Raw genomic sequence first — 19,635 nt, forward strand, 5'->3', positions numbered from 1 at the left:
CCTCATGCTCCTTTCTCCCCATTGGCTTCTATATTACATTGTCACCCCTGGAGTTGACGCCCCCCCTCCCCCGGTGGGAGTGGGGTGCAGGCTCCCCCCACCGTGGCAGGCGGGGTTCATGGTGTTTCTCTTATTGCGGTCTCCTATTGATTTAATTTTCACACTTATTTGTTTTTTTAAGGCTCATTTTCGTGTTTTCTGGGTGTTATTCTAGAGGTATATTCACCTGTCTCCTGCAGATGAAGTAGTTTGTGCTTTTACATTCACCAATAAGATAAGGTTAGGTGCATGGTATTTCTCTTATTGCCATTTCCTATTCATTTTTTGGTATATGTTCAGAAGGTTGCCCATCTCACTGTGGTACTTCTCACCCTAGCCATGGCTTAGATCTCATTATTCTATTCTAACGGGGGGGTGAAGCCGCCCGTTAGCTGTTAGGTTGTAAAGTTCGGTTGGTATAGTTTAAAAATGTTCCTCCACCCTAAACCCTCTGTGAGCTATTTTGCGGTGGCAGATGATGAAATTGCAATAATTAAGTCACTTTTTAGTAGTTTCCGAAAAAGAAAACCATCTCCAAATGAAAAAGCACAATATTTTGGCCTGAAATAAATAGCCAATGTATCAGATTTTGAGATGGGCAACTCTCTGAACATTTACCCATTTTTTTTCCCCCTTTAAATAGTTGTTTTTTCGTGTTTTTAGGGTGTTACTCAAGAAGTACACCCGTCTCCTGCAGATGAGATAGTTTGTGCACATACAACATTGCCATGTTTCTATGCCATCGAAAATCAGTCATTCATGAGATATTACTTTGATATGGCCCCTGGGGCTTTGTGGTGCAGTGGTTAGCACACTCGGCTCACAACCGAGAGAGCCTGGGTTCGATTCCCGGGCGGAGTGGAAAAATTTGGGTGGCTTTTCCGATACCCTACGCCCTTGTCCACCGAGCAGTGAATGGGTACCAGGTATTAATCGGGGGTTGTGTCCAGTCTTCTGGGATCTGTTCCCTTCTCCTATAATTCCTTCTATAATTCCTTCCCCTTCTGTCTCTCTCTGGCATATGACCACAGATGTTGCGCCGACTAAATAAAACTTTCCAACTTTTTTATTTGGCCCTAGGTAGGGATTTATTTGCTTATCGGTATCACATTTTGGCAGCGTAACAGAGGTCAGGTGTGGATAGGTTAGATTTAGTAGTTGGGTCAGGTCGGATTAGATGAGGTTAGGTTTAATTGTTTATGAGAAATACCAGATATGCTTCACACTGTGCCGCTGGTTGTCACTGGCGGGTGTACTTCTGGGATTTTGACATTTTAAGGCCTCATATGTTCTGAAGTAGATAATAGCGATAATATGCCCAATGTGACAATTTGGAAACTAAAGGGAGCGGAGCCCCTCTGTTAGGTTACATGCTATTCACCTGTATTAGTCATCCTCCTATTGGGTTTTAGCCGTAGTGAGGCACGTGCTGTCCTGATGCCTCATGACCACTTACTAACCCAGACTCTACCAAAACTCTCAAGAGGATCAAGTGGAGCTCTGGTGGTCAGCATAAGTAAAGCAAGAATGGTGCCACTGTAAAACACGCCTGTGTCACTGACCCACTGGGGCCAACCAACAGGCCCCATCATTAAAGCCTACTGGCACTGCAGGCCAAACATTAAAAAAAAAGATATATTAATAATAATCTAGAGGTTGAGCCTGTCCATCCAGGGTCAAAACAGCCAAGATATCTTTGCTGCAGTGTTTGTTACATATCTGCAAAAGTCACAAGATGCCAGATGGTGCACTTTCTGCATTGAAATTTCTCCAGCAGTTTCATGACTTCAATGAAAAAATAGCTGTCAAAGTGAAAACCAGCAAGGGAGATACAATTATTATAGCAACTCTTCTCGTCCAGCAATGATCTGGGACAAGGATCAAAGCACTGTTAAAAAAAATAGACACATCAAGAACTTAATGGAGCTTTTAACAGCAATGTAAACTAAAGATATGGAAACTAAGTACTGAGAGCCACTGGGATAATAAAGCTTTTACAGACCATTCAAGATTTTTTTTTCTCCGTTTCAGGGTCTGGGGATTAAGTATGGCAGCACAATACCATGCCAAGCCAAGGCAGGATAGCAGCATTCCATTTGTTAGGTTGTCATGTCTTAACCCGGTAGCAACGAGGATCATGTTTCTTAATGGGCCTTCTAAGCGAGAAAAATGAGAAAAAATCACCTCACACAAACCATTTCATAATATATATTGAAGCATTTGTGATCAGTTTATGCATCATCTATTTTGGGGGGGTTATATCATGGCACAAATTTGGCCCGTCGCTGCTACACGGTAAAGCCACAAATTTGGCCCGGCGCTGCTACCGGGTTAAGCTTTACTCACATCTACAGAGTCAATAACTTTTTTTTCCTTCCCCCTGCAGATGCCCAGACCTCCAAGATGGCAGATGGAATGTTATCATTATCCTGGAACAACCACAGAGCCACCTTCTGCCACATACTAGCCACACTCAGAGATAAGGTAAGGGCAGGGCCGGACACACAGTAGCACGTCCACACAGGCTATATTTACCCTTGACCCAGTCTCCATCTACTTTAATTTCACATGTGAACTGAAATGATGAAAATGAATTGTCTTGAGAATGTTAGTTATCTTACATATTGATTTTTGGGGGGATTTTATAGTGTTGCAGTAGTTATTTTTAAGGGGGGGGGGCTTCGTGGTGCAGTGGTTAGCACACTCGGCTCACAACCGAGAGAGCCCAGGTTCAATTCTCGGGTGGAGTGGAAAAATTTGGGTGGCTTTTCCGATACCCTACGCCCCTGTCCACCCAGCAGTAAATGAGTACCAGGTATTAATTGGGGGTTGTGTCCCGTCTCCTGGGATCTGTTTCCTTCTCCTATAATTCCTTCCCCTTCTGTCTTTCTCTGGCATATGACCTCAGATGTTGCGCCGACTAAACAAAACTTTCCAACTTTAGTTATTTTTGGTGTAAGAAATAAGTAAATTGGCTTAAGAATTTAGTTTATTATTTTGGGGGGAAATGTGGAATAGTTTTTTTTTTTTTTTTTTTTTTTTTTCCAACCAAAAAAAAAGCATAGTAATGATATATTCGTGGACATCACCATAATAGTAATAGTTGACTCATTAGTATTAGTAGTGAATAGTACAAGAGACAGCTCACCATCACACATAGGAGGAATGTTTCTGATGCCTATCTTCCCTTCCTGACTTCCCCTGCACAGGAGCGGTATACAGACGTGACAGTGGCGTGTGAGGGCAAGTTCTACCCCGTACACAAGCTGGTCCTGTCTACGTGTAGCGAGTACTTTGAAAAGATCTTTGAGAACACGCCCTGCAAACACCCTGTCATTGTGCTCAAGGATGTCAACCGCAGCGACTTGGAGGCCCTGTTCTGCTACATGTATGAGGGGGCCGTCAGCGTGGCGCAGAGCAACCTGGGCCGACTAATTAAGGCAGCAGAGGTTCTCAGGATCAAGGGGCTGGCTGTACCAGATGAGCCACCCATATCTGACGGTGGCGTCCGGCGGGGGGCGTCTTCACACCACCACCACTCCTCAGACGACCGCAGCAGCCCACACCCTAAAAGACGGAGACGGGAGGAAAGCAACAGCCACACACACCTTCGGACGCGTTCCTCCCCATCACCCCCGTCATCCCCCAGGCCCTCCCCGCTACACGATAGGGAAGACAGTCACCCGGCGTTAAGGTCCCGGAGTGACAGCCAGTGGGGGGATCAGGGTGCCAACGAGAGGGACGATGGGGGTGTGGATGGGCTTGGGGAAGACAGGATGGGGGACCACTCTGCCGCCAGTCACACAGCCCCCACGCCGCCACAAGTAGAGGTGTGTGTTGCCCCTGGTAGCGAGGTTTGCCCATTCCTATGCACCGCCATCTGAATTAGCACTCATGTCAGCAATAAAACCCTTCTTTCCATCCTTCTGTCTTCCCTTCATTCACTGACACGCACGCACACGCTGAAGGTCCGCTCTCCCTGCACACAGGTAATGATGGACGAAACTCTAGTCAAGGAGGAGATGATAGACCAGGAGGACACCGGGCAGGAGGACTTGATGGACTCAGGGATGGACTACGCGTCGGTGGGCAGCGACTCTCGGCTGGATGGCTCGGCGACGGGGGGCGGGGGCGAGGAGGACCATATTCTACCCGGCAAGTACGAGCCCAAGGCCAACCCTGGGCACCAAGCCATTCCTGAGGCCGTGGTCGAGGCGCTGGCGGGACCTTCAGGGATGCAAACGGTGGGTGGTGATTGATTTTTTTATTTTGGGGGATTTTGGGACATTTTTTTAATTTGGAGGATTTTTGATTTTGGGAGACATTGATTTTTTTGGGGGGGGGAGACTGATTTTTTAAATTTTTGGGATATTGTGAGCCAGATTATTTATTTTTTATTTTGGGAGATATTGTGAGCCAGATTAATTAATTTTTTTTGGGGGGGGAGATATTATTATTATTATTTATTTATTTATTTATTTATTTTTTATTTATTTATTTATTTATTTATTTATTTATTTTTTTTTTTGAGAGAGATTTAGGGAGGCAGACTGAGTTTTGATTTTGGGAGACAGACTGATTTTTGATTTTGGGAGACAGACTGATTTTTTAGTGCGGGAGACAGACTGATTTTTTAGTGCGGGAGACAGACTGATTTTTTAGTGCGGGAGACAGACTGATTTTTTAGTTCGGGAGACAGACTGATTTTTTTAGTTCGGGAGACAGACTGATTTTTAAGTGCGGGAGATTTTGTCGGCCCCCTTCCATGAAAAACTTTGGACTGTTGGGATGTTTTTCAGCTTATTGGTGGTTGTGGTGGTGTGGTTGAAGGCAGGTGCTTGGGGTATTGGCTGTGTGGCTACTGTTTGTCTTATTGTTGTTTGTTTATTTTTCCATGATTAAAGTAATCTATTTTCACTTTATATTCATGTGGCTCCATTTGAATTTTTTTTTATTTTTTATTTATTATTATTATTATTTTTTCCTCCATATATATATAAGGAGACTAGCTTTCCTGAACTGCTCTTGTGTTTACCCATATGCAGCTTTGATCAAGAGGAAAATTGAGAGCAGTTTCTTGAGAATAATGAAAATTGTCCGTTGAAAGAAGTAGGAAAAGGGGTCTACATGGTGTATTTTTTTCATTTCTCTGGTTTCTTACTTAAAATTACCTTGAGTTCCTTTCTTCATCTATAAAGTACTTGAGTTTGAAGTTTGTAAAGTGTGAGAGGTGGCAATTCAGACACCCTCCCTCCATCCCTCCTGGTGTCCATAGTGTCATCCTAAGACTAAGTAAATATGACAACACTGAGACAGATATAGATGTGTAAACTAGAGTGGCACCATGACAACCTCCTCGGCCACTAACAGACTTGCAGTGTATAGCCCATGGGTGTTATGGCCCCACTCATAGGGAGAAAAAATAATCCATTGTGTTCCTCTCCCACAGTGGTTGGGTGGGGGCGAAATGCCTTCCGGGTTCTCTGGGCTGGAGGGCTACGCAGGGGCCGAGGGAACCCAGGACCTTCACGCGCCCTCCCAGGCCCCAGCGGCACACCAGCTGGTGAGTGTTGTCCCCATTTGTTACCCCGGGAGGCAGCCATCTTGAGCCCGGCCCAGCCAAGCCCACTGTCACCACTGCCATGTTGTCCTCAGTGCTCATTTGCAAGTTTCTCTGGTCTGAAGGATTTGCTTTAACATTGGTTTTTCTCATATAATCAAAAAGTATACTCCGTGCAATGACTTCAAAATACAAAATTCAGAAAAAAGAAGCTAAAATTCATTAAAATTTATCCTACTTGAGATTTTTAACGATGTCTTGGATTGAGTTTCGTTCAGTCAGTAAGCATAGTCAGGAATTGGGTTTAGGTGATATTACCATACTCTGCTGAAGTAGTAACAAAGCTTTATCAGAATAATTGATCTAAACACAAGCAGGTGAGTATACCCAGAGTACAATTTTCAAAGAGCCAGATGGTGGTGGTGGTGGTGGTAGGCAGGGAGGGAGATTCTCATGGCCTGAACACGAAAACTTTCAGAGGGCACAAGGGAGCACAAGAGATCAATTTAACACACACTATGGCTAGCAGGTTTTGTACTTTTATCATTCTACTACTTTTCTTTTATCCTCAAAATTCCTCCGTCCTCTCCGTCACCTTTCACTCAACATTGACCAAACTCGCCACTCGCATTTTCTTCCGCTGCACCGTGTCCTTTGCCTACTCCAAGACTCTAGTGGCCAGGGACACTATTACAGCCTCACAGGGAGATCAGAGGAGCCAATATTAGTTAGGGATGTAAGAGCAACACAGCAAGTCAGCCTGGAACACCGGGGAAAGGAGAACACATACAAGGGAACCAGAGGAACAAAGATGCGCAGTACTTTAGGAAGAGGGTCAAGGCAGCGTTGCATTTTCGTAGTTTCTGACCAATAACGAATGCAAAAACAAACAAACAAACATTAATAAATAGGAGTTTTAACGCTAACTTCAATTTTCTATCGTTATTTGTGTAGGTATGAGAGTTTGAGGCTTAAAAGTAATAGAGATGAAGTGGTGAATACGATAATCTGGCAATGCTGGGTCAAGGTGAAGCACTGAAGCCTCCCTGTGAATTAGGGAAGCACTAATCTGAAGATGTGGAGCCTCCCAGTCATTAAGGGAACACATAAGGAATCTCAAAGGGTATCAAGTGAAAAATGAAACCTCTTAAAGAATATGAGAAACACGTCCACTCACCGGATCAAAAAGAATGCACACCACATCGTATAGGATCAGGGAAACACACTACTCTTTTAGATCAGAGAAACAATACCAAATAGGGTCAGAGAAATGCAAAGTACTATACAGGATCAGAGAAACATATAGAAGCTTATACATGATCAAGGGGAACCATTTTACTGCATGACAGGATCAGGAACATAATCTCACAGGGGACCAAAGGGAACCACCACATTGTCTCCTGTGCTGCCCGGGCCCAAGAGTTGACGAAGCATGTTACACCGCAAGCTGGCTGCCTCCCTTACTCTAGTGGTTACTGATAGAATCCTTTCATTGCACACCATCAAGGATATTCATGAAGGTATTGCTGTTAATTGGACACACTTGTTATCTTGTCCTCCCCAGAGCTAATCTTTTCATGCCACCAGTCACTTGTATAAATTCTGAGGTGCCTGGGAGTGGAGTTTGAGCCTTGATTGTGTGTAATGCGTATCTCTTGTAGTTAACTTTTTGGGGTAGACATTGATCATTGATATTATATGTGATAGGATCATGTGAGAAATATGTATTGTTCTGTACATGTATTTTTTTTTTTTTTTTTCCTTTATCGTAAATACTGATGAAAGAAACACAACCTTTACTTTAAAAGCATATTGTAAGACAAGCATATCCATCATATGGACAAAATGCTGTCCAGAAGGCAAAACACTCACTGCATAAACTTGCATCTCTGGAAACCTTTGCTCATGATATTGTTGGCATCTTGGGGTCAAGAGGATGGATGGCTTTGCAATTTTGTGGCCAGACAGCTTTTTCACCTGCTGTGTGTTTGCTCAGCATCCCCCATCAACTCAGTACTGCTCCTGCACTGAGCTGTGAGTCAGTCTGCCAGTGGCAGTACATTGGTTACACTGAGCTTGGCAATTGCACAGCACCTGAATGGCTTGTTCTTGTGGGTAAGGAAATGTTGATCCTTCTGTGGTTGCAGAAATCTGTCGATTTCTTTGTGGTTTTGAGACCAGAAACTTGGAATTGTGTGGCTGTTTTGGAATTGGACTTGAAGTTCATGCATTGCACTTAGCTGAGGCATTGACCTGGGGGTTGGATGCTGTCTTCCTGCCTTGCCATCTTTGGGTATCGATGTATCACTTTGTCTTGACAATGTGTCTGTGAATGGCATGTATAAGGCTGGTGCATAGTATGGGAATGGGTTGTAAGAGCACTGCATTGATTGTCTCAGTTCAAGTTCTTGGGGGATGGATTGTGGTTTTTCTCCAACTTACTATCATGTCTCAGCTGTAATGCATCTCATAAAATCCAACAACAACAAATCTTCATTTACTGGCACATGTCTTAATCTGTAAAGGAATTCTTCACCTAAGGAATTAAGGTATGAGAACAGTAAAATGCAAATAGGCATGAAAGAATACTGGTGGCAGTCTTGTGGTGTGGGTGTGAAGCCTACACTTGGCATGAGCACGGAAGGTTGAAAGTAAAGGCAGTAAAAATCAACACAGTGAAATATGTTTGTTTAAAAAGTGGGGTTTGGATTGCAGTTGAAGGATGATATTTTACTGGAAGGTTTGGGCTTTGAACAAATATTTTGAATGAAAGACAGGCAAAATAAATGAGAACTAAACTTATCATCAGTAATCTAGGTGAGGATAAATGCTTTGTAAGGTTCGGGAAAGATATTAGGATAAGTCAAGAGGGCAGGGGGAGAAAACTGTTAAATGGCAGGGTGATAGGATTGAGCCAATTCTGCACCCCTTTTATTTATTTATTTTTAGTAAGTTATTTTAGCAAGGTCTGTATCTAAGTTAGCTCTTCAGTTTTCATGATGGAAGAGAGACAGGCAGTGTAGGTTATTTCATCAGGGCAATCTTTTTACTGCGAATTTTTTTTTTTATTTTGGAAATATAACTTATTAGTAATCATTTTGTGAGAACATCAAAGTTTGCAATGTACATTATGTATGAATTTTTTGTTAGCTTTATGGTTTTCTCAGTTTTGTGGGTCCCTATGATTTTTGTTCTGAAGAAAACAATATACAGACATCAATATCTTGGAGGGGGGGTGTAAAATACTATCCCGCAACAGATCTTTCCCTCTTCTTCTTGCCTCCATTTCCTCTTGTGCTGCTGAACCATGCCTTACTTAGCAAACTGGTTACACACTCCCAAAAAAATGAAGAACAAGAATACCTCAAGCTTCCCACATCTCAAGTGCAGTAAACACATTGCTGGTTTCCTGCACAAGGGTAGATCCTGAGTCCTTATAGAGCTCCCAGCCAAGGCAGCAGAAAAGCAAGTAGCACCTGGGATCATTCAGCTGGCGGAGTCTTGAACACGAGAAGAACGCATAGACATGGAAGGTTAACTTTACTGGGCCTCTGGAACTTTGGGTAAAACTGATAATCCCAACAAGAGTGTCTCACAGGGATGTCGGTGTTTGCCAGTGGGTGGGTGTTTACTATGCTATAAGATAAATGATGGCAGAGTGTTGCTGCCCAGAAGAACCCCCAAAAATAAGTTGATTTCTAACTGCTGTGATGGGCGTCCCCTACAGGTGGGGTTGGGCAGGCACGTTCAGATGGCCGGCAAGAGAGGAACCGCAGGAGTTATCAGCCTGGTGCACCCTCTCTCTGACGCACCATTCATGCTGAAGAACACCGCCTCGGCCCACGGTTGTAGTAGCCATTATGGGAAAAAATCTGCCTCCTGCCCTGACTGTGTTTACCGGGTGCGACGTGGGACGGGGAGTCGAAGGTCATCCGACTTCGGAAAGTGTGTGTCCCCGCCGGTCAAAGTCCATCAGTGTCGCTACTGTGCTTACACCACTAACTTCACCACTAACTTGATTAACCACATGCGAACACACACTGGAGAGAAACCCTTCCAGTGTCCTCATTGCCCCTATCGTGCTAACCAGAGAACTAACCTCACCATGCACATGCGCACTCACACTGGCGAGAAGCCGTATGCCTGCGCCCAGTGCCCGTACCGCTCCTCCAGGAAGGATGCCCTAAAGAGCCACCTGCTGAAGCATGCCACCCGGACTACCACAGATGACTCCACCCTCTCGTAGCAGGGTGAGGGCAGGTGGCATAAACGGCAGCCCTGACCAGCCTCCTGTGCGGTCTGCCGTGGTCTGGTGGACTCGAGTGCTAAGCTGAGTGAGGTGTAATGCTAGTGTGTAAGACCAGTGGGCTTGTTTTGTATCAAGTATTTCAAGAGCAAGTGAATGTGGGAACAAGAAATTTGCCTGATTCAGTGTTGACCTGACCTGTGCCCAGATGGGTAGTGTGTTTTGCTCAGCTGTCAATGAAATGGAGCCTGTCTGTGTCAGTCTGTGGTAATCAGCACGGACTTAAAGTACTTGATGAAAGCCACCTTTTATGTGAGGTCTTGTGTTTTGTAAAAGTGATTTGATTTATGAAAGCCATAAAGTTGGTTAGTGATAGAAGAGCCTGCCAGTACTACTCATTTGCTTTTGTTGTGGAGATTATGGAGGACCATTAAAAGCTATAGCATTGATGGGTTTGTTTTATGCCATCACTCTGTGCCTGTGCTGCTGAAGGGGAAGGGTAGGCATGGCTATGCAGCGCTGGGGAGCGGGTACAAAGGGAGGAAAGCATGCTGGGTATACACACACACACACACACAAACACTAAATAGCTGACATTTCTTAATATATTTCAACTTTACTTCGGTTAAAAAATAATGAAGGGTACATCAAGCAGTCTTTTCTTCCTTGACTTAATATTTTGTGTTTTGAGGTTTCACTCTTGCCCTTCTTGTGAGGGAAAGGGGCTGTCTGTGGTGTTGACTTAGTGCTGCTAAACTCTTCTTTTGAGGCTGATCACATCACCTGGGGAATGAAAACACTGAAAGGCAAAACATAGCACACCAAATGGGAAGGGGAACAAAGAATTTTTGTATACTTTTGTTTAGTTTACAAGTTATTCTTAAGTCAAGATTATTATTATTATTATTATATTGCTATTATTATTATTATTATTATTATTATTATTATTATTATTATTATTATTTATATAAGATGCCTTGCTTGCAAGGTAGTTAGTCAGTGGTGAGTAAGACCAGCGTACCATCAACAGATGTCGCCGGGGAACACCGATCTGAAGACGAGGAGTGGGGACATGTTAGCGTCCAATAAGGGGGCAGTAGCCCAGGGCAAGATCCACCATTGCCCTTACTGTGCGTACCGATCCAACAAGACCACCAACCTTTATAATCACGTTCGCGTTCACACGGGAGAAAAGCCGTTTACCTGCCCCCACTGCCCTTACCGCGCCACCCAGGAGACCACCCTCAAATTTCACATCCGCACCCACACCGGAGAGAAGCCGTATGCTTGCGACGTCTGCTCGTACCGATCGATCAAAGTCAGCACCTTGCGGAGACACAGGCTAACACACCAGCTCACATCCTAATAGAGTGAAATGTCTGTGTACCTTTGTATGTTCCCTTTGTTTTGAGTGCATGCCATTATCACCTGGGCCCTACTCATGACACAACCACACTCACATCATGGACAAGGGCACACACACTTCAGCTTCCTCGTATTGTTTTGTCACACACTCATTTCCTCATGCTTTTTGGAGCTAGAGTAGACATAGTTAAGGAAGGAAGTTATCTGTAGCTAGTTAACTCATTTCTCTCTCTCTCTCTCTCTCTCTCTCTCTCTCTCTCTCTCTCTCTCTCATGTACGATACCATTTTCCTGCGAACCGTTGAATATAATTTAGTAAAAAGGTTTAACAGTTGTGATAATAGACTATAGACATTCCAGCCTTGAGGTAAACTTTATACCAGCATCCTTCTGCAATGGTTTCATCAGTGCATTCCTATATCTGTCTTTTTAATGTTTTAAAATCCAAATGAATTGTGGATGCCTGCTTGCCTCACAGTTAACTGGCAGATAACCCGTTTTTGGAGTTTGTATAATAATTTCATTAGACACAGGTACCAGCCCTGTAAATATGAACTATCTCACTCTCAATGAATTTTTAAGGGACAAAAGGCAGAACTCACTTATCCATCATTTAATCTCAAGCCAGTATTGCATCATTAGTATTAAGAAAGATGATTTTATAGGAAGAGAGTAGTTGCTTTTGGCTGCCATATGAGCGTTACTTTTCCCGGGTGAAGAAGGTTTGTGCTTGTCAGAGGCATTTTACTTTGTCTCGTGTCAACCAAGTGGGCGTTGATTTGTCCCCAAGGCTGGAGTCCCATTAAGTTAACCCGGTAGCAGCGGGGACCATGTTTCTTAATGGTCCCTCCAAGTGAGAAAAATGAGAAAAAATCACCCCTCACACAAACCATTTCATAATATACATCAAATCATTTGTGATCAGATTATGTATCATCTTCTTTGGGTTTTTTATATCATGGGATAAATTTGGCCCGTCGTTGCTACACGGTAAAGCCACAAATTTGGCCCGTCGCTGCTATGGGGTTAAGCACTGAGAGAGGTCTTGAGAGGGCCCTAGCGAGGAGGAAGAAAGCACATATGTTAAAGTAGCCACATTCCATATATTGAACTATTCTCTCTCTCTCTCTCTCTCTCTCTCTCTCTCTGTCTCTGTCTCTCTATCTCTTGAGGACATTTATTAGGGACCCTTTGATGTAGTGTAATGTTTTAGCTTTGCACATACAGCACTGAGTGACCTTGTTTTTCTATATACAAAAGGATATAAGGATATGTGTGTGTGTTTGTCGTATAAGCAGGCAGTGATGAATCTTATTAGTGTGAATTTGGAGTTTTGAAAAGGGCATAACCAATAACGTGAGGCATTACATTATACACTTTCCATTTTACATAAGCTTTGATATATTAGACTGTGAGCAGGGTGGGGGGTGGGGGGGGGTGAGCAGGAAGGTTGGCAGTGGCTGGGGTGGTGAGGGGTGGCTGGCATCCTACTAAGACGGGCATCGTCCCCTCTACAGGTGGTCTCGGGTGTTGGGAGAGTAGCGGGAGCGAGGGAGGGAGCATCGGCCACGTCACCCGGAAAGACCCACCATTGCCCCTTCTGTCCCTACACCACAAAGAAGAAAACACACATGACCAGTCACATCCGCGTTCACACTAAGGAGAAGCCATTTCCTTGCCCCTACTGCCCCCTCCGCTTCACTCAGAAGGGCAACTTACGGACCCATATGACCACCCACCTGCGGAAGAGCCTCTTACTGAAGGAGACTGAGATCCCCGCCCACACTGGCTCTGTCTTGTAGGGAGAGGAAGGATCAGTTGTACATACCTATACATATATGTAGAGTGAAGAGATTTCAAAATTAGGTTATTTGATTTTCTTATTAATAATGTGCTTCAGTAACCTCTTAGTATCTATTGTTGACACAGCAAGTCACAGAGTTACAGTGGCTAAGGATATCAAGAGCTGCTGGACAAGTGCAGACCCATGAGAAGTATGCAAATGATAGAAAACCTTTTGTGTGAAGAAGCAGCACTTGGTTATCAGTACTCAGACTCACCTCTGCAGTCACCTAGCAGCACAGTGCTTAGTTTTGCCATGCCTTACAGTATATATGTCACAAATTAATGTTGTGAACTCAAAGAAAAGAAGAAAAACTGATTTTCCATTCTGAACACAATGCCTTCTCACTAGCCTTGTGGAGAAAGAAGAGCATTTCATAGTTTGGTGTGTTGCCGTCACCCCACTGGAGAAGAGACTCGTTCCTTTAAGACTTTCCGTGATTGCAAACGAGGCATGTGGCTAAACAGGTGGGTTGCCCACAGGTGGAGCCTGGGGCTGCTGGAGCGCTGCCCGGCTGGGTTGGGGGGGCTGCCGCCAGACGAAAGCTTCATAGATGCTCCTACTGCAGCTACTCCACCATGTACACCACGGGGCTGAGGCGTCACCTGCTCACTCACACAGGGGAGCGGCCCTTCCGTTGTCCCTACTGCCAGTACTGTGCAGTCACCGCCTACCACCTCAAGCGACACATTCGGGTGCACGGCGGAAAGTTTCAAAACCAAGGGACGGCCGACGCCAGGCTCTGAGAAAGCTTTGTTTCTCTCCCCAGCCAGTTATTGCTTGCACAGGAACATGTGCATACAAGGTCATTATATATTTAAACATTTTCCATTATAATCTACTTCAATCTGGCTTGAAATAGCATTATAGTTTGCTCCTAAAGGCCATAAAGATAACTATGAGTTGGTAGTTATGACGGCTAGCCAGGGTAACTCAACTTGGTGCAATATTTTATTTTTGTATTTTGTGTACATCCTGAATCGGATTAGATTTTTATAATTTTTGTTCATTATTTTTGGTCACTTTAAAGGACAAACTTGTATAGCCTGTAGAGGGTCACTTACACAGGAGGCTGTCTCTGGTGTGCTGCTGGGTGCTGGCTCTGAAGGTCATCCTCACATGCTGCAGGGGACAGTTCCATCATAGCTGCCTTGAATTTTGTTGTTAGTGCTTTAGCAGTCTTCTCCTGTACATACGCTTAAAAGTATACATATCCAACTGCTTTTATATGTGTGAAAGGACCAAGGTTGTATCAGGGAAGGAAACATTGTATTTAGTTTTTGTATGTTGCAGTAATATTGCAGTGATATTAGAAATGGACATTGCTGTCATGCAAATACTCTGCGGGTTTCCATTGTCTTTTGTCTGTCATTCCACGCCTGGAGGCATAATGTAGCTGTCAGAAAGAGGTTTAATCATACATTATATAGTTAAAAAAATTACAATTGTAACACAAAATCTGAGAGCCCTATTTTTGTATTAGTTCTGTAGGCTGTGTTGTTACCAGTGTACATCACCACACACCCTCAAGGAAACCTCTACCTCCACTTCCACCTTGAAGGCTGCGTGCTAATGCAGCTCACCACCACTGGTCCTCAAGGGCACATGGAGTAAGGGTGTTTGACTGGTAGTTGTGGGAGACACTACACCCAAACCTCCCTCACATGCTGGGCAGGGGATGTGTGTAGGCTGTGTGTTGTCTTAGATAATGATATAACCGAGGCAGATGACCCTCAGTAAGCAGGACGTAACCAACAGGTGGGGCTGAACAGAGGCCGTGTGCGGACGCGTGCGAGGGGGGCAGCAGCGAGGGCTAGGAAGAGGCTCGCTCGCTCTGCCGCTGCCAGCGTCAAGACACACCACTGTACCTACTGCCCCTACACCACCACTAACTACACCCACCTGTTGCGCCACACTCACACCCACACGGGGGAGAAGCCGTTCTCCTGCTCCCGCTGCCGCTACCGAGCCACCACCAAGGAAAACCTTAAGCGCCACGTGCTGACCCACACCGGGGAGAAACCTTACGGCTGCCCCTACTGCCCCTACCGTGCATCTCAGAAGGAGAGGGTGAAGGAGCACATGTACACTCACACAGGGGAGAAGCCGTACGGGTGCAGCATGTGTGCCTACAGATGCTCCCAGAAGGGGAACCTCAAGAGTCACATGATGACCCACCGAGCCAACACCTGAGTCCCTTCTAGGAAAGTCTGGAGCTCCTGAAGGACAAAGCAACATGGGGATAAGTGTGTGCAGGAGAACCATTGACAAGTGGGGAGTGGTGTGTTCCCAGAGTGATGCCAAACACACCCAGCATGTGGTAGGCAAGATAAAAGTAAAAGGGTGGATGTGGAGAGTCAGGGTGAGTCACTGTTGGCCATGATGTAAGACCCACAGTCTGTGCAGCAGTGAGTGTGGCGTTCAGCATGATTTTTGGTTAGGAATTCACTAGTAAGAAACATTTTTAAAGTAAATTGTCTCTACGAATCTTCGCAGCAGTGTAACAAAAAGGGGATGTTTGCAGTACATCATTTTAAGATGAATTATAAAGTATGGTTGTGATTAATCATATAAGTAAATATTTTATTAGAAATAAATGCATCTTTCTTTAACCATTAGTACCACATGTAAGTCCCAACATTTTTTTGAGAAAACTTATAGATAGTATATAAGGAAATAATGCTTTTGGAAGTTTTCGTTTTGGGCCCAATAGAAGTAAGGATGCCTGAGTTGGTAGCATTTATAATGGCAGAACTAACATTTGAAATCTATGATTCTTAAGAGTTTGTACAAAAGGGAAACTTCAAAAGTACTTGAAGGGAAAGGAAGAAACATAAACCAACCATTTCCATAATTTTTTTGCATGAAAGTTCAGTTCATCAGAGGGGAGGCGGGGGTTGCTCTGCGCCACCCATGTGCTTGTTGTGTGTGGAGGACAGGGCAGGACAGGACAGATGGGAGGGGGGGTGAGGGGTATATTTCCTATGTACTACTTGCCACTTGTCTGGAGCCCAGGAGTGTGGTAGTATTACGAGCATTCCTCTGCAGGTGAGGCCAGAAAGCGTGGGTCAGAGGAGAGGGGGTGTGCGCCTTCTGCTGCCCCGGGTCCACCAGTGTACCTATTGCTCCTACTCCACCACCAATGCCGGCCACCTCAAGAGGCACTTATATAAGCATACCGGGGAGAAGCCGTACTCTTGCCCCTATTGCACTTACAGCTGTACCCATGACAGCAACCTGAAGGCCCACATCCGGGTTCACACGGGAGAGAAACCCTACACCTGTGACCACTGTCCTTACCGCGCCACACAGAAGGGCACCTTGCTCGCCCACCTCATAAAGCACAAGCAGCCTTCCTCATGAGTCAGGCGGGGCATTGTTGTCTTGGCTCTGGGCTGGGGGGAGCAAGAATGATGTGATAGTGTTGGGGGACTGTAAAAGAGGGATGTTTGATTGTTGGTGTCATTGTTGTTGTTAGTGTTAAGGGAAAAGAAAGGGAGTGGGTGGGCATGGGCAGGAGGGAGAGTCAGGGGTTTCGGGAGGGAATAAGTGTGGGTGAGGTCTATGTCAGAGAACATTTTCCTTGGTATTGCCTGTTTTGTTTAGGGGTTAAGAGTATGGCAAATTGTTAGTGAGAGGGTGTGAGGTACTTCATGGGGAGGCATTGTAAGAGGTGAGGCAAGAGTGGATAGAATAGATGCACCATCCACACTGGGAGTAGAGGGAAGGGGGGGAGGGAAGAAGTATTAAAAAGGTGAAAGTATTCTTCACCGGTGATTAAACTGTGATAGTGTTGAGTCGGGTCCGAGAGACAGGAGGATATGAGCAACTTGTAGTTGTTCTTTGGGTAGTGAGCCAGTGTATTGTTTGCCATCCTTCATTCCCTCACGTTCATGTTACAAAATTTGTCCATTGGAGGGTGTGAGGAACTTGTCATGAGCTGGTGTCCTAAAACTCATCCTTCAGAGAATGCTGCCAAACACTGCAGCAAGTTCTGGTATTGTCTGCCACAGTCATGAACCAATGTTCACAGAATCTGCTGAACATTATCCTTTTTCCTTAGTCAAATCTGTGTTATTCACTCACTGAGTGAAACTACTAAATCAAAGTAGTGAGAAATATAATGTTTCTTGAAAGAAACTTGTGATATGTGTGAATCAATTAGTTGTTATGTCCGTGCCTGTCAGTACCCATCTGTGTGTCTTGATGGCCCCTGTCATGTCACTGTCCATCATTGCTTACTTGTCCATTAACACACACACACACACACACACACACACACACACACACACACACACACCACTCCCATGGTTCAGTGGATAAGCATTGGGTTGCCATTTCATCAGTCAGAGGTTCTCGCCATGCTCAGGCCAAAAGATTTTCCTGGTGATAAGCAGCAGTTGCTCTCCCCCTTCAGTAAGGGGGAATGGGGGTGTAACATTTGAGGTCCCAATTTTGTTTTATATTGGCTAACAAGCTCCAAAGCTCTTTCTGAAAGGGTACTGGGTGGCAATCATGAGTCCAGCATGTGATAAGGCCTTGAGTGAATTACACACACACACACACACACACACACACACACACACACACACACACACACACACACACACACACACACACACACCTATGTCCAGGTGAGTGTGGGAAGTGTGCCCGATCACAACTGCTTCTTATAATTCAATAAATAATGATTGTGCCAAACGAGTGAAATTTTCTTCCCTCAGTGTTGTGAAGAGCATGCGAGTTTTTGAAGTTGCTTTCAAACTGTGATTGTTCATAATAATACCTTCCTTCAAAGCCTGGGGTGGGAAGAGGGGGGATTTTATTGATTGATGTGGATGCCAGTTTTGGGGGAGGGAGATAAGTTGTGGAGCATAATATACAACTTGTAGTGGGTCTCTATGGCTCACCCTGCCACGTTGCTTACTCCACACATGCACAGCCGCATCTCTGGCAGGGCTTACACCTTGAGGGGATGCTGTCTGAATGAGATGCTGAGTCTGTATGTGACTTGTTCTGCTTACAAGGAACCTTAAGCAGTGTGTTCCAGGCTAACCATCCTTTTAGGTCTGCCAAGAGGTTCATTTAAGTTTTATCCTTATATCTGCCATTTAATTGCCATGTTTTTAGTTCTTGTGCATTTCCCATATTCTTTATTATAATTATTGTTTTATTTCTTTGGGGGGAGGGGGGGACTAGGAAGAGCTTTCCAAAAGGTGATCAAAATATTTATCTCCTAGCTATTAAAAATATATTTTTTTTTTTTATATATCAAGTATTTAATCATTTTGCTTACTCTGACACCTGTTACTTTTCCAAAGAAGAGGAAGCCTATGTGCTAAGCTTTCTCGGTGGACACCCTCTGTTAGTATTGCTTTCATAGCATCATATTCTAAGTGAATATTAATGAACCGAAAATTCACAATGGAGTCAAAAGGTTGATGCCTTAGAGGAGCTTTGTTCAACAATGCATTACAGCCCATCAATAGGTTATATAATGACCTACTTGTGTTCTTTGACTGTGTCAGTACCTTGGAAAATATGCCATAAGTGTTAAACTGCCCTGAGGAGCTGTGCAAACATGGTAGTGAGGAGCCATCACTAGAGAATAAGTGTGATTAGCAAGCCTTTTGTAGATCTTCTGACAGTGTAAGTCAGCACAAGTTAAGGGCTGCACAGCTCACTTCTTAAATAGTCCAGAGAATAAGACGCCGCCTCCTCCACAGGTGGAGCAGGGGAGTAACAGTCAGTGGCCGGGTGGGAGAGGAACCTCTGGGGGCTGGCAGGACCCAGCGGCTGCCACCAAGGTGCACCAGTGTGCCCACTGTCCCTACACAACCCCCAGCATACAGACTCTCAAGAGACACGTTTATAAACACACGGGGGAAAAGCCGTTCATGTGCCCGTACTGCTCCTACAAGACCACCCGCAAGGCCCTGCTGAAGGAGCACGTGTACACCCACACGGGGGAACGGCCATTCTACTGCCCGTACTGCTCTTACAAGTCCTCGCATAAGAGCATCCTCAAAGCCCACATCCGCACCCACACCGGGGAGAAGCCTTATGCCTGCGTGTTCTGCCCTTACCGCGCCACCCAGAAATCCTCCCTCAACACGCACCTTCTCAAGCACAGGGTGGAGGGGCCGCCTGTCTAGCACACCCCGCACAGCAGCACTGGTTTACTTTGCACAAGGGGAAAGAATGCACTGTTATGCACACATGCTTAATATTGGGTCTTTCTTGCCTCTACTACCACTAGAACACAGCAGCCTTCATGGTGTGTGCTATTGGATGTTGTTAAAGGGGTTTGGAGGCAATATGTAAGTTTTCCATGTTTTTATAACTAGTATTTATTTTGTTTTATGTTTATTTATTATTTTTTATTTTATTTAGATTTTGCATGGGAGTTGAAGTGCCTCTGTGTGTGTGTGCGTGTGTGTGTGTGTGGATATAGTTATGTGTAGGTATGTTTATGGATCTGAGTATTTTTGTGCTTGCATGTGTGTGTGTGTGTGTGTGTGTGCGTGTGTAGTGAAAGCATTGCTGCCATCCCCCCCTGAGAGTGTTCATGCTAGGGCATCCT

The 19,635-nt window shown here is 44.8% G+C and overlaps 1 protein-coding gene across 21 annotated transcripts in view; it reads left to right on the forward strand.

Annotated features, from left to right (window-relative positions):
* Window positions 1–19,635, forward strand: part of LOC126980664 (zinc finger and BTB domain-containing protein 7A-like) — a 44,510-nt gene that overhangs the window by 543 nt on the left and 24,332 nt on the right. For 12 of the 21 annotated variants that reach the window (XM_050830757.1, XM_050830759.1, XM_050830760.1 and 9 more), the window contains exons 2-5: window positions 2,426–2,523; window positions 3,249–3,869; window positions 4,029–4,283; window positions 5,489–5,602. In XM_050830757.1, coding sequence (XP_050686714.1) covers window positions 2,443–2,523; window positions 3,249–3,869; window positions 4,029–4,283; window positions 5,489–5,602 — 1,071 coding nt within the window. In that variant the 5' untranslated portion in view covers window positions 2,426–2,442. The other 9 variants (XM_050830773.1, XM_050830774.1, XM_050830766.1 and 6 more) reach the window with 9 other exon arrangements.

This window comes from Eriocheir sinensis, chromosome 45 (assembly GCF_024679095.1).
Source record: "Eriocheir sinensis breed Jianghai 21 chromosome 45, ASM2467909v1, whole genome shotgun sequence".
Lineage (NCBI taxonomy): Eukaryota > Metazoa > Arthropoda > Malacostraca > Decapoda > Varunidae > Eriocheir > Eriocheir sinensis.